At 25.4% G+C, this 15843-nt stretch overlaps 1 protein-coding gene across 1 annotated transcript; it reads right to left on the reverse strand.

Moving 5' to 3' along the window:
* Positions 1 to 3841: 3841 nt before the first annotated feature.
* Positions 3842 to 5659, reverse strand: LOC112596609 (enkurin-like). Its single transcript, XM_025342376.1, has 4 exons — positions 5424 to 5659; positions 4365 to 4614; positions 4090 to 4230; positions 3842 to 4015 (listed from the first exon to the last, which is right to left on the reverse strand). The coding sequence occupies exons 1-4, from the start codon at positions 5657 to 5659 to the stop codon at positions 3842 to 3844; spliced, it is 801 nt and encodes a 266-aa protein (XP_025198161.1).
* Between the last annotated feature and the right edge of the window lie 10184 nt (positions 5660 to 15843).

A 15843-nucleotide genomic window follows, 5' to 3' on the forward strand; every position in this document is an offset into this window, starting at 1 on the left:
TATTCGAGATTTGTGAAAGGGCTTTCTTTCAAAACGTCATAGATACGACGACTTTCTTGTCATACGAATTTATTATTTTTAATATGCGAGTAGCGTGACTAATGCCGCATATACTTACACCAATTGTAGCCGTATTTTCAGAATATAACACAAGACATTCGAGCAATCAAAAATTAATTTCGCGGTGTTTTAAATGAAATAAACTGTTTAGGTATCAAATGGTTATTACTTTTAAACATTATCTGATTAACGTTTATTATATTTTGATGCATTTAACCGTTAGACCACATTTAAAACGTATAATATTACCTCATATCTATAATAATTATGATAAAAACAGACGATTAAAAACAAATATCAATACATTTAAAAATATTATTATAGCATATTTAGGTATTGGAATTTTGATTTCTTAAAAAACTTTAAGCAAAGAACACACTGTTGTTAACATTTTTGACTGCCTTTGACTTGATACATCATGTACATTTGATAGTATCTCGTATAAAATCAACGTATAAATAAAGATTATATTTTTACCTCTAAGTTCAATAATAGAATAATTCTCTTTAGCTAAATATTAAATCTAAAAATACAAAATTAGAATTAAACGTAAATTTTATAAAGAGATAGCATGTATAATGTATATCCTAAAAAAACTTTTTAATATGTACTTTTTTTTGTGTAATCAAACAGTGTAACTTTTTTATAATTCGTTTTATTTTAATTTAAAATATATAAAATTGTATTATATTCATTTTTTAATTTATAATTACGTAGTAAATAGTAACTACTGCAGACGTGTAAATTAAAATTACAATAGAAATGTTTCATTTACAAATACTCAATATGTATTACACAATACTCATAATTTAAATTTAAATATTAAATAAATGATTCAAAAATTATAATATTTTACTTTTGAATATAATTATTAACTGTATAATATTAAATTGACCCAATATTTAAAAATATTGTATCAATTAAGTTGAAAGACATTATTATTTTCTTTAAATAGGTACGGCTAAATAATTTATGAATAACATGCGACAGATGTCAGATACTACAGTCTAGTTTATATATATAATTTTCAGTTGAAAAATTAAATAATTAATTTAATATTTTAATATTTTCAGTTGTTTTATTAAATTATAATAATTATTTATTAATTATATTGTTAATAAGATATATTTATGATTTTAAGTCATTTTTATCTGTATATTTATAATCTAAAGAATTTATACTTTATAGTATTGGTATTTTCAATTAAAATAAAACGCAAATTTTAAATGTATTGGATAATAAAATTTTTATTATTTTATATGTACAGCCTGATTATCAGTAAACATATTATTAGTATAATATTTTTGCTTTATAAAACATAATTAAAGTGTAAAATATATTACTAAAAAATCATCAAACAAATAATTGGAATATATTTCAATATTTAAAGAAACGTGAATTTTCTGTTTTTAAAATATTTCAAATTGAAAATTTCTAATCAAATATTTTATACTCATAACAGTCATAACCCTAATGTTATAAATTGTTTATAAAATAAGATTACTTTATTCTACGATTATGCATATATATATTTATATATATATATATAATATTAATAAAATTAATATTAAATATAAATGATATTTCGAATTATTATTTTATGATGGGAGAATATGATGAAGACTATGTTAAACGTAAAACGAAGTGATAACATAACTATTTTGATATCTATCACTATACGAATGGTATAGGTAGGTACCTTTATACTTTATAGTAAATAAAATACTTTCACAACTTTATTACAAATGACGCTATTATTATTTTCTGTGATAAAATTAAAAATTTTTACTGCAATGGGAAAATCAAATGTGAAAAAAAAAAACATGACAAAACAAAACAAAAAATTCTTCTTTTGACTAATTTAAAAATATTAGTTTTATTTAGGTTAAAAATATCTTTGTTTTTAATTTTTTTTCTTCGAAATTACTACAAAAATAATGCACCGTATTACCTAAACTGCTGTAATAAGTTTGGAATATTACTATCTTTCTACTTGGAATAGCGTGAACGGACAACTATGGAAAAAAATAACAACGTTTTTACCTTTGATACCTTTTAGCCTTTAATACCCAAATAAATATATATTGGCAATTATTAGTAGGATCGAAATAAGATAAGTCAAAATAGTTTAAAAATGCTTATCATGAATCAAATCAATCGCTTAAAAAATAAAAAATAAATTGTTTAGCTGTTTTTAGTTTACATTTATATCTTTAAGTATATTTTTCATATAAACATTATTTAATATACTTTAATTTAAAGAACTAGCTACTATGGAAAAATGTAATAATAACGATGATGATCGAAAATTTATAATTTGATAAATTTCAATCACCGAAAGGCATCGGAAAAATAACTCTGCCAAGCTTAAGAAAAATTTAAAAATAAAAATGTATTCCTACTTACAGTTTAAACTAAAATAACCGTAAGAATTTCAAATTTGATGAAAAAATAAAACTTATTGATTGTTAAAAATTAATTGATGATATACAAGATTTTCACATAATTTGTTTTTAATTTTTTAATAAAAATTAAAATAAATATCGATATAAGTTCAATTCCACATTTGATACATTTATTTAATATAGTAATATTTACTGTATGTTAAAAATTAATCACCTGCATGCTAAACAAATGTCGTTATATTTGACATATTCATTCCAGAGAATTTACTATTTTAAGTTTTAATCACGATTATACATTATTATATATTTATATAATAAATAAAATTATTTTTTAATAATAATTAATATTATAATGGGATTTAGTTAAAGGATTCATCTCAATTTATATCGGTAGATATTAGGAATATATGAATATTGATTATAGTTCAATATATATTTTAATGAAATTTTGCTATTTTGAGTGGTAATTTCTTACTTATTTCTTGTAAAAATTATCCATATTATCATATATCTATACTTATGTTACTGATCTAAAGCCATTCAGTTTCGGGACTCCACCTATTAATAAGTAATTTGGGAGTCTAAAAAAAAGAATAAAATATTGAACAGTTTTAAAAATATCAATTGAAATCCTAGTGGAGTACCACTCAGGTACGCACTCTGTGTAACATATAAAATCGGTACACAATAAAAAAAAGAAAAAAAAGTATGAACAAGAAAATCCTCCGGGATTAAAACCACTGCCCAGTCGATTATATTAAACGGTGAGAAAGGGGTGGAGAAATTATTTATGGGTAAATTATACACGTGTATAATGTACGCTTACAATGATATTATATTATAATTCTATATTATATGTATAAATTATTCATCGATCTGGATAATTTATGCCCATCCGGACAATTCAAGTGTGCTGTGGCGGCGGTGATCTTTAATATTTGACAAAATAATGGTAACGATAAAGTGAGCGATCTATCATTTTTTAAAGTAAAAATACGCGATCTAAAGTGTTTAAAATTGTATAACGTACTTACCTTATATTTTGTGAACAAAAAGTATCCTTCATGTCTTAAGAAAAAACAATACGGTTAGGATATGTAACGTATCAGTCATATAGGTTATAATTTAAAGCCACCTGCAGAAATTTTCATCAGTTGGTCGCCAATGTATATAATATATTATGCTCTGTGCTTTTAAAAATATATTATAAACAAATATTGGACAAATAAAATGGAGGAGGGGGCACGGAAGTTTTTTTTTTAAATGTTTTCTCGCCCTAAATATTTAAATAGATATGAAAACCATCTTTTAATTTAATTTTTTTTTTTCACACATAAAATATTTCAAGTAAATAAATGTCATGATATTTTAGGACTTTAGTGATCACACACGTATAAGGACGGGTATCTTTCCAATAAGTTGATATCTTTTTCTAAATTATTTAGTTGATTCTCAATCCGGGCTTTTCGATTAATTTTTGGCACCGAGTCGGTGACCATGGGTAATAATAAAAATTCTGTATACAATTCACCCCAATTGGCCTTCAATCCCTGTCAAAAAAATTTTTGTTAGCAAAAAAGTTGAAAAGTTATAGAGAAAAGTTAAATTATTTGAACATACTCACTTTTAATAACTCTTTACGCTCTTCTTCGGGCAAAAAGCGCAACGGTGGTTTTATCGCCTGTACACGTTCAACCTCTGCTAGTTTTTCCATTTCATTTTTCTTATTTATTTTCTTAATGTACGAAGGAGTTTTGCCAAAACTCTTTAAACACAACATAATCATCATATTTTTATACATTTTATTTTAATAACACCAATACTATTTGAATATTACATCAAAATAACTTGTAAACATTTTATGCAGAAATAAATAAATATATTAAGTCATTTAAGTACCTTCTTGGATACGTACGTGGGCTCTAGGCCTGCCTCATCTAAAACCATTATGTGTCCATTCCGACTGTCCTGTACCCGGTGCTTTGGCAATGGCGGCACCTTTCTTACCACGTCAACAATGTTTTCTTGCAGGAAATTTCTCTTGATATTATTGATTTTTCCTCTAAACTTGAGTGAACGGTTACATTGTTGACTACATTTTTGATTGGGTAGCAACGGTTTTAAAGCACCTGAAGAACCAAGATAATAAGTTAATAAAAAAAAAAAAAAAGGAAGTAATAAGTATAATCAATTTCAACGAGTCATGAAATTTTATTATAACTAGAATTCATGAGGCTTTATGCGTTCCATAGTATAAATCGTATTAAATAACAAATGATATTGAAATATGATTTAAGATATCTGAATTCTAAAGTTTAAATACTTTTGCAACTAATTTTGTTTTACATATTTGTGGTCTTTGATATAATATTTTGTATATTTCAATATTTCAAAGAATTGATTTAAAGTATAATTTTTTTTTTTTTTTTAGCAAATCAATCTATATTCAAACTATATTTATGTATTAACGTAAAATTATAATTAGAAAAAATTAAAAAAATATTTCTTTTTGTATCTTTTTAATAAAATTTCATTTATTACCTAATAAATAAATAATGATGAAGTTGATTTTTATTTCAAAATTTTATTTTTATAGTCTTATCATATGATTTGATATAGAAAACATCAAATTTTTATTGACTTCACTACTTCAGTATAAAAAGTTATGAATTATATAATATCTATACTAAATGTATATTTATTTAAAAATTTTACTATAGAGATGTAATAATTATGTTATTTTTTTTTTTTATGAAGCACTGACTATTGCTTAAGGATCTTAGTACCTATGTGTTAAAACAAAAAATGTATTTATTTAAAAAAATTCTTTTACGGAAATAATCTTCAATAACTTATAGCTTTAAGTATTTTCTATCTAAAAAACTTGTTTAGTGCACATTTTTGCTAATTTTCGAGGTATAATTTTGAAGTTACACTGAATTATCATTATTTTTTAATGATTTTTTAATGTTACCGACAAATGGTCTTTTCACTATTCTGGTATGCTTTTTTAAAAACTTTGACGGATGATTAAACTTGACTTCAGCATAACCCATTGTTTGATGACAGTTTCTGTTTAACCTGTAATCCCTTTTAATCGCTTTGTTGAAAATTGAACGGTGCATCGGAGGTTTGATCACTGGTGTTTTTGGCCTTTGAATCAAATACTTAATATTTTCTTGATCCTTACTCATTTTTAACCTTCGTTAAATACTTATTTAAATATTTTATAGATTTAAAATGTTCAAGATTTAAGCTCTCATATGAATTGTTATAAAATAAACAATGGATAATATAGGAACGCATTAACTATTACTCATGGCAATGCTCTATTCAAAATAAATTAAAATACAACTTTACTTATGTAAAGCTTTCTTAATATGAGTAGAAGTTTAGACTTTCATAAATTATTTTTCTCTTATTCAAATTTAAAATATTTTTAATGGAAAAATGTATATTGTAACTCATGAAAATTATGATCTTAGTTTCGTTTACCATAACACTAATTTATAATTTTTTTATATCAGCCAGTTAATTTTTGTTAGATTTTTTCCTTGACTAATGATTGATTAGTTGAATAATCTAATCATTAGGTTAGTTGAGATCACTCCTTTTGCAATTCATATTTGTCGTCTTGATATAATTATTTGTGCGTAAGTTATTTAAGTGTTACGTTTAAAATCATCACACCATTAATTCCTCGTTTGATGTGTGTAACAATCGTTCGATCATTGCAGCATACTGACGCTACACCGGTAGATACATAGGTACGAGCTAGAAACCGTATCTGTGCGACGTGTGCTGTCAAATGGTAGTTACTGAAAGTGACCGATCGAAAAAACACTTTATACTATTTTATTGTAGAATAAAGCCATATCATGTGTGTATTGCATTCCAAGATAAATAAAGGACGTATATTTTCTACGTTATCACTTATATTATTATACATTTATTATTGTAATATGATATACAAAGATTCAACAAAAATAAATATAAGTTATTAAGTAAAATATTACTAGCGGTTATTAATTATTTATTAATTTGTACAACTGATCATAGGGTGCAGCGCCAGCAGGTTCCAGGTTCAAAGATTTGTGTTGATTTTGTGAATTATTTTCGTGGTCTAACTATATTAGTATATTTTATAGCGATAAACATAATCGTTTATTATATAAAAAAGTTTGATGATACAATCATTTTCACGTTTTAATTTGCAAATAATTGTAATTAAAATGTTGTCATGCTATAATTAATTGTTTTGTTGGTACAATAAAGTATGGTTTGTATCTATTTTTAAAAATGTTGCGAGTATAACAAATTAATTGTCAACTTGAGTAAAAAATGTGTACCTATGTTAATTTGTTTGGCTTCATTATATTTTGTATTATTTACTGTGGTTTTTCCGCTCAGCGTGCGTCACCCGCAAATACGATTCCGTGCACCGCGTTACATACTATTACGTATATATGGTCTACGTATAACTTTGCGCTTGTACGACATAGATACACCAATAATTCATTTATACATACGCAGTGCGTAATAGATAAGTACGCGAGAAAAACGTGCAGTTGGAACTTGTAACTCGTAAGTCGTGAAAGAGGAACGGTTTGGTTCACGGGACGCGTATCGCGTTTCTTTAAAATTATATATATGTAGAAAATACAATTTATATATAAATAAAAGATAAAGTAGTGTGCTCAAAATAATATATATATATATATGGAAACGTATATGTGTTTATATGTGTTTGTAAGCGTGTGTTCAGTTATCTTGAATTCGATCGCCTCACAGATCTCCCCCTCACCCATCGTACACCAGAGCAAACATATCGACGGATTGCTTTTCTCGATACGTGCAGTATGTATTCAATACATTCGATTCACGTGTAAATGTATTTATTTAATACCGCATAAGTATACACGCGAAAGGTGTACGTACTAATATATATATATATATATATATATACATATATATTTATAATACATTTACACGGACTGGGGTAGGATGACATAAAAAAAAAACAAAATATAAATCGGGTTTTCCACATTCACTTCACACTCGGGCGCGCGATCCTCTTCCACCGCTAACCACCCACAACGCCATAGTGGTCGGTCGGGAAATGCTACGTTATCTGTTCGAAACGCTCGAGTATTTCGCACCTGAATTCGTAATGCGCCATTTATTAAAATATTACATTATGATTTGAGTACAAGCAAATCAGCTGACATAATATTATTACCGCAGTGATCCGTTCTAATTGTTTACGCGTAGACAGGTTAGAATCAAGTACTATTAAAAATATATATTAGGCGAGAAGAGAAGGGGTAAGTTGGAAACTTACAATAAACTAAAAAAAAAAACTAAAAAAAACATAAAATACATTTAAAATATTAAAATGTTTTGCTTTTTATAAAAAAATTAAAAATGTTATTTTAGGTTAATAACCTACTTAAGTTGTTCAGAGATAATGTTAAAAACAATTATTCTGGGAATATTAAAAAAAAATTTGTTATACAATTTTGAAGCAACTTGAGTTTTTTTTAAAAATGTTTTCAATATTTAAACTAACGATTTGTATTTGTGTATAAATCGACCAACTCATTAAAAACCAAGTTCTAAAATGTTTAGAAAAGATTGGAAAATTAAAATAAAAATTGATTTTTATTTTATTTTCCAACGTGTAACACACATTGAAGTTAATTTGAACCATTTAGGTATGTGAGACAATTTTTATATAATATGTTTCAATATATTTGCTTGCATATTTAATTATTAATACAAATTTCCTACATATTTTACAGCAAACAGCATATACATACACGTTTTTGTTTATCAATAAAATATAAAATTATTAATCTTCATTGTTTGATATACTACGAAGAAGAAGAATAACAGACATTTTATTTTATTTTATTTGAAGTGTTTTGTATTATATCTATAAGACTATAACTGAACTCAATAATTATTGTGCTTGGATTTTTTTTTTAAATCGATGATCGTTTACCAATAAAAGTTGTCTAACCGTGGCACTGAATAAATACTAATTTCGAATCACAGATAGATAATAAACATTTCTCTACTTATGATAAACACTTGCAACTATGTAGGTATTATATTTTTGTATCACGAGTTAAATTTACTACTCTTGAAGGTATATTATTATGTATCAAACAGCATGTTTACTACGTATATGGTTTTATCACTTTTATCGATCAAATAACAAAGTTTTGATCCTTTGTTTAAGAATGTAGATCGGGTGGTTTTGAATTAAACTAAATATTGTGACTTCATAGTTTATAAGTTACTTTATTGATTTTTATAAAATAACATGCGTTACTCGCATATATTATTAACCACAATTAGTATATGCGTGTGAATGCTTTTTGTGGTATTTTATTTGTCATACGCATGTTGTAACGTTTTTAATTTATTTTTATAATTATATTTTGTAAAATAAATTGTTTGTACATGATTAATAATATTATATTTTGCTTAAAGAATTATTTTATCTACTAAAATCATATATATTATTTTATTTTTTTTAAATGAATGAATTATATTTTCTTTATAGATAACGTACAGCTCTTGTTTTCTTAATTTTTAATAACATTTTAACCTTTGTCCGCGTGTACGAATTCGTTGCATCAAATTCGAATCATACAAATGCACAATCTTTTTGATAATTAAAAAAAAAAAAAAAAGGGTTGGATTTGAGGAAATTTGGTTGAGATGAGGCTCTCCTGTGATTCATCTGTTATAAAACATGTACCTACGCCATTGGTACTTGTACAAATCACGATGACGCCGATGTTAATGACAACAATAACAACCACCACATTCTATCATAGTTTAATACTAATGGCCTGTAAAGAGAAAAAAATAACCACCACAAAAAACAATAAAAAATAACAGAAGTAATAATTATTGCAGTAGCATTTTAAGTACGTAACGTTATACCATTATATATCTACCTATAATATTTAGTGTGACTCGCCATTGCAGTTGTATTATAGGCGTGACGCACTACTCAAATAACGATCGGCTGCACCCGACGATGACGATTACGATTGTGATTTGTAACCGCCGCCAAAGCTCTAGTTAAGTTAAATTACATTGAAAAATACACACAAATACATCAGGCATTTATTATTATATACTACTCGCTTACACACTTCCGTGGCAGTTTGGCGTGCATTCGAATACGTCTGTCACCGTCAATGGTCAAAGATTGTTAAGGTTATTATTATTATTATCTGACACGAGAATCGTGCGTTCAAGGATATACCTACTTTCCTCAACTCGTCTCTTTCTCGCACGAGCACGCGCCATAAGCAACGTGTGCGTGCGAGGTGTACCAGTAACCCCGCCATCCCCACCACCAATACTTGTACGCACCCTTCCATATAGGAAACTTGTCAGTCACATACTAACATTTATATTTTGAACACTGTGACATCTCCCCCTCCCAAACCCAAGTCACACATACTTCACTTCGAGCTCGCATGTGTCCGCGTAGGTATAAACGTGCAAGCATTTTGTTCCTTTTTCTTTTGCTTTTATTCATACACTAAGCCGCACAACGTATTTTTGTTCCGTTTCCGTTAGTTTATATACTGATTTCCGCGTAGTAGCGTGTTTGGGTACGGAATGGTCTTAAAAATGTTATCATGTCCAACAGAAGCGCCGTTGCACAATATATTTGTGAGAAACCAACAAAACAGTCAAAAATTATAATATCTGATATGATGTATTTTATCTTTTTCAAAACATGTCCTATATCTTTGGCATAAATTGAGTGAGCGGTAGGGCCAAATAAAACAACATTTTAAATTACATTTTTGAATACCCATTCGTTTGGAAATCATAAAACTTATTGTTATGCTAAACGATAAATTTATAATTCATTTCATTACAATATTAATATTTTGCTTCTTTTTGTACTATTTATTAATTTATTTTTTATTTGTGTAAGATAAAATATTTATTTTGATTAAAATGCTTGAAAATTTCATAATAAGTTCCTTATATATTATTATGTTGTTTTTATTACAGTACAAATTATAAAAAAAAGAATACAAATACCTAGTCACTATTCTTAGGCCTTTAAAGTACAAATATGTATGAAAGCCATAAATACGAGTATAAAATACAATTATTTAATAATTTAAAACACATATTTTTAATTTTAATACCATCATTTTAAAAATTGATAATAAGATTCTTCATAAGTAAAAATATGGATTAGCATAAAACCCTATTCATTTTTTATAAGAGATTGAATTTTAAATTTGATTGATATTGTATAGGTAATCAAAAACATATTAGAGATTTATTCTCTGAAGATTTTCGAACTTTCTTATTATTTAAGACAGTTTAATTGTTACAACTTAAAACATTCTACTATTATTCAGTTTAAATAGTCCATACAAATTAAAATTATTAAAATAGATTATCTTTAATCAATTCATAATCGGTATTTGAAATATTTACAAATTTAACATGTTTTTTTTTTTCGAGTATTAATACATTTTAAGGCCATGTCAAGAAATTTAAAATTTAAGATTTTAAAATAAATAAGCAAAAAATACAATTGGAAAAAAACCATATACACATTCTAAGCGATTTAATTAAAATTTTTTTTTGAATTTCGATAAACTTCAAAAACATCTCAAAAATTGACAGATTATTTAATTATTAAAAATTATTAATATATTTAATTTATATTTCAACTAATGTACGATACGTCGGTAAATGTTAATATTGAATTAATTACAGTTACTAATATTAAAATACTTATATGTAAAATCTATTTTGACAAAAATTAGTTTATGTCACTTATGTTTTAAAAATGGATCTATTAGCTTAATATTTGAACACAAGTTTTTAGTACTATATAATATATTTTTTTTTTTACAAAAAGTTTTTGAGTACCTACTTAATATTCAAAATATTTTTAAACGTTTTTAAGTATATATTTTGTATTTTGTACGTTCCTGTAACCCTGTAACCATGGAATACATAACCTAACCCACGATGACTAAATAATACGGTGAATTATTTTATTTAAATATTATTTATATTTTAAGGGTGGCTAAGTGGCTTGTAATTACCTCATCGACCTAGCCAAAACTTGGTTCACCTAATTTTATATTAACTTAGATCCCTTGTGATTAAACAATAAAAATTATATACATTTTTGTTATTTTGGTGTGACACCATTAAACCCATAGCCAGAGTCAGATAAAATCTTTAGAAGGGAAAACCTACATTTTATAGTTATCAAAATATGAAAAATATCAAAGAAATCAAGTTATTTTAATATGTCATAATATTCAAACTATTACACCACTAAACTTTGTAATAAAATATTATTATAATATTATTTAATATATCACTGTAATAGTCAATAAAATAATTGTATTATGTACTCTAGTATATTAATCAAATTGTTCTACTTCCGTATATTTATAAATAATATGATAAAATGTGCTATAATAATAACACATTTTTAACTATGCACTTAGCATTTATATACAATAAAAATTTGTAATCGCACAACAAGTATAAAAGGTCAATGGTATAAGAAGCACCTAAAGTATAGCTTGTCGAAAGTCAGTCTTCAATGATCACATCAAGCTATCATAGTGTAGAGTAGTTGCTATTTACATTAACTATAAGCTTTCTTTCTTTTTCTCTCAGTATTTAACTTTCGGTATGTTATGCTTTAATGTAGTCATAATTTAAATAATTCAATTTTTTTAAATTATTTATAAAACTTCTTATCCTGTCTTGATTTGTTTTGTGGATTTCTATCTTTTGGATTCAGAACGGGAAAAGATTTTCTTAACTTGAAGTTCATAAGTACAAAAACTTATGCATAAAATGTAAAAAGCATTGTAATTTTAGTAAAGTATTTTCAGTTATTGCAAGGTTAACAGGCCAAGAAAACGAGATCAATCTACAATTTGCTTGTGATCTGATCGACTTGGTCCGGTCGGTTGGATGTATTTAAATTAGTGATTTTTTATGGTTAAATAAAAAATAAAATAAAAACGTAAACATTGAATTTATACTTTTGCAATTAGTTTTGTTAAATATATGTGTACTTGAGTGCAAAATAATCTTATTGTTTCTAGTTCTGATAGAATCATCTGTCAACATTACCAATTTTAATTTTTTTAACTTTGATTTCTATCATTCTACAATCTACATTGTTTATCACCCTTATCTGTTATTTTACCCGTTATCTATCAAGATAATTTCATATGATGTGTCACGATTTTAAGGCTAACTAACTAAATTTTTAGGAATTGGTATCTTTATTTTTTGATTGGGAAAATACTTTCTCATTTTGTGCGATTAATGATGTAGCAGTTATCTTTAATATGGATACGCTACTAAGTACTATTAATATATTTTTATTAACGTTAAAGTGTTTTCACCCTCTAAATTGCACTTATATGCATCTAATATTCTTAAAAATATTCGATGTATTAAAAAAAAAAGAATACTCTTATAACCTGTTCATAAGTGATCCAAAGTTATTATTATTTTGTCTTTTTTAAACTAATAGCAAGTTTTAGAATAAAACTTACTAGAAATTAATTGAAAAATCTTTTGTATCTTTTCACTTCAATTTTTGAAAACTTGCTCATTATCTAGCAAATTTAAGTAACCCATTTTCCTTTTTTAGTTAATTTGATAACATTTTCTCAAAATTTCCTACTTGCTCTGCTAAAATATTTTCTAATTATATTAAAATATTAAACCTTTAAATGGTATATATATGCAATGAGATCCCTACTCTCTCGAATGTGTTGGATGTGCACAGTTAAGGAATCGCTGCTCTATATTGTTTTAAAAAAAAATATTTTTTTTTGTAGGTGGGTGGGTGTATTAGCTTAAAATAAAATTCTCATAGCCTATTGGAGTTTTATTATACATCGACGTCCTTGGTAATAGTACTGTATAGGTAATTTTTTTTTACTAAGTAGGTACTTTTAAAGTTATATAATATATATCTCATATACGGTTTGTTTGTTGAGTAATACTTTGTAACATATAATTTTTATCTGTCTTTTATAGATAAATTTTAGGATATTGAAAATCGTTAATCTTCACAGCTTTTCATTCTGTTAACTTAAAAAACAAAATTCGAGTAAGAACTGGGCACTTAACCGTACACAATCGTGATTTACCAAGTACGACATATGGTATACTATACACACAGTGGGCGTTGTATTATGTTATCCATGTTCTATGACTTATAGCAACCCTTTTCATTTGCGCAGCAGTTATTTTTTTATTCATGATATATGCTCGTATACGTGTTTTTTCTCACTAACGGGATTCAAAATTATTTAATGGCGTTTGTATGATGTACAAATAGCATCTCGATGTGGACGCGACCTGTTTTACTCAAAGATATTTTAGTCATTCTAAAATTAAGTTGGAAATGGTTTTTGAATACTTTTTGAGTTTCATTAATTGTTATCCTGCAGAAAAGAAGACTGCAAGAAGGTAAAACAAATTAATTATTTCAGATTCGTCATCGTTGTAACATACATTTATTTCGCTATTAAATTAACTTGACAATAGCTGACTATTATCAAAAAGTTTATTACTTTACTGTAATAATGAAGTATATTATGGAAAAGTAGTAACTAAAAATTGAGTTAAATGAATTTTGAGTTGAGAACTGTTGTAGTTTTAAATTGAAAAGATTTTATTGTAAATAATTAATTTACAATGATGATTATAATTATGTAAAAAGTAATAGGAATAAATATACGGTTGTTTTTAATAAATTTTAACAAAATTTCGTTTCAAAAAACGTAAATACAATCAATAATATTCTTTGATGATATATGAAACTTGAAAAGTCGCGCATGTTCAACTACATTTTATATACGTCAAGTTCTAAAATGAGACAAACGAAAAGAACATTTTAAAGCGTAACCAGTTTCAATATAAACATAATTCGTATAATAATACAAAACTAAATCATCAAATTTAAAGTGTGTCATATAAACGAAAAGTTTCTGAAAATATTTACATACGATAAAAAAAATATATGTTTGAAAAGACTTATCAGAAAACCTTCAATTTACTAAAATCAACGTTAAGTTTTTTCATTTATTCGACTACCATCATTATATAAAATATGTGGCTTACAAAACACTTAAGACTTAACTTAAAAAACCGAATTATTTGTATTGGTAAATGATGCAATTAGAAATACAACAGTTGTAAATCTAAATATTATGTTTATTATTAGGTATGTCGTAAACTCAATTTATATGATTAACACGTTTGGTTTTTTGAGAAAATGTTTTGTTTTTTTTTATATTGTTATAAAAATAATCATGATATGCTTTATTTTTTATAAGTAAAAAAAGTTACAATGCTTTCAAACAAAAAATACGAAACATAGGTAAAATATATATCATTTTGTTTAAAGCAAAGATAATATATGCTAAGTTTTTATACAAAACTGTATAACATTTTTTTTAAAATTATATTAATTTAACAGTTTCGCAATTATTACATATAATTTTGACATTTTCACTAGATACGTTAAAAAAATTTAGTTAAACTTCTGATTTAAGTGTTATTTAATAAATCTAACATACTTTTGATTTATTATTTTTTGAACCCGCTCTAGTATTCAATTTATTTATTAAAGATTTAATAGCCGAATACACAACTGGAGAAAAGTTAGTTAAACATTGGTTTACAGAGTTATGAATCCTATATTTTAGGTGTTTAATTCAAACGAGTATTTAACTAATGACAAATACTAATACATGTGAAAATACCATTGAATTTTACAAAAAACAAAGAAAATACAAAATTGTAATGAAATACATATACTTTAAATCTGATAAAGTAATATGCAGGTACTTTTTTATATCTACGAGTTTGTAGAAGTTGTTTCATTTTTTTGATAATTATTAAAAAAAATAATAATTTTTGTTTAGTGATAATTTTCAAAAAAATTGTAGTAAAAAATAATAATTTGTGTTATTAGTAATATATTAACAATATAATTTAAAAAAAAAAATGTTTAAAATGTATCAGTATAACATTTGTTCATACACATAGGTATATTTTTTTGAAGTCTTATAAAATAATAATTTGAGGTAAACATTTTAAAATAATGTTTTGATGGTTACTATAATGTCGTTCAAAAAGCAATGCCAACTTAATTTTAAAATTGATTAATGTTTTTGGGCAAAACGCGTATCTGGGCCAAACGGAAAAGGTCAAGATTATTCGAAAAAAGGCTTCACTCCACGTTGTAATAAGACAAATACGAGTATTACGATTTACTGCTGTCTTATAATATATATGTATAATTATATATATATACACAAGA

This window comes from Melanaphis sacchari, unplaced genomic scaffold (genome assembly GCF_002803265.2).
Source record: "Melanaphis sacchari strain LSU unplaced genomic scaffold, SCAv2.0 Contig32_pilon_pilon, whole genome shotgun sequence".
NCBI lineage: Eukaryota > Metazoa > Arthropoda > Insecta > Hemiptera > Aphididae > Melanaphis > Melanaphis sacchari.

What these genes read in the sequence shown, in the direction of transcription:
- LOC112596609 (XM_025342376.1), bottom strand. Translation starts at nt 5,659, where the DNA reads ATGAGTAAGGATCAAGAAAATATTAAGTATTTGATTCAAAGGCCAAAA. An exon ending in GTCGGTAACATTAAAAAATC is followed by an intron (nt 4,615 to 5,423) that starts ATTAAAAAATAA and finishes TTTTTTATTAAC; the next exon opens with TTATTATCTTGGTTCTTCAG. An exon ending in CCACGTACGTATCCAAGAAG is followed by an intron (nt 4,231 to 4,364) that starts GTACTTAAATGA and finishes TTGTGTTTAAAG; the next exon opens with AGTTTTGGCAAAACTCCTTC.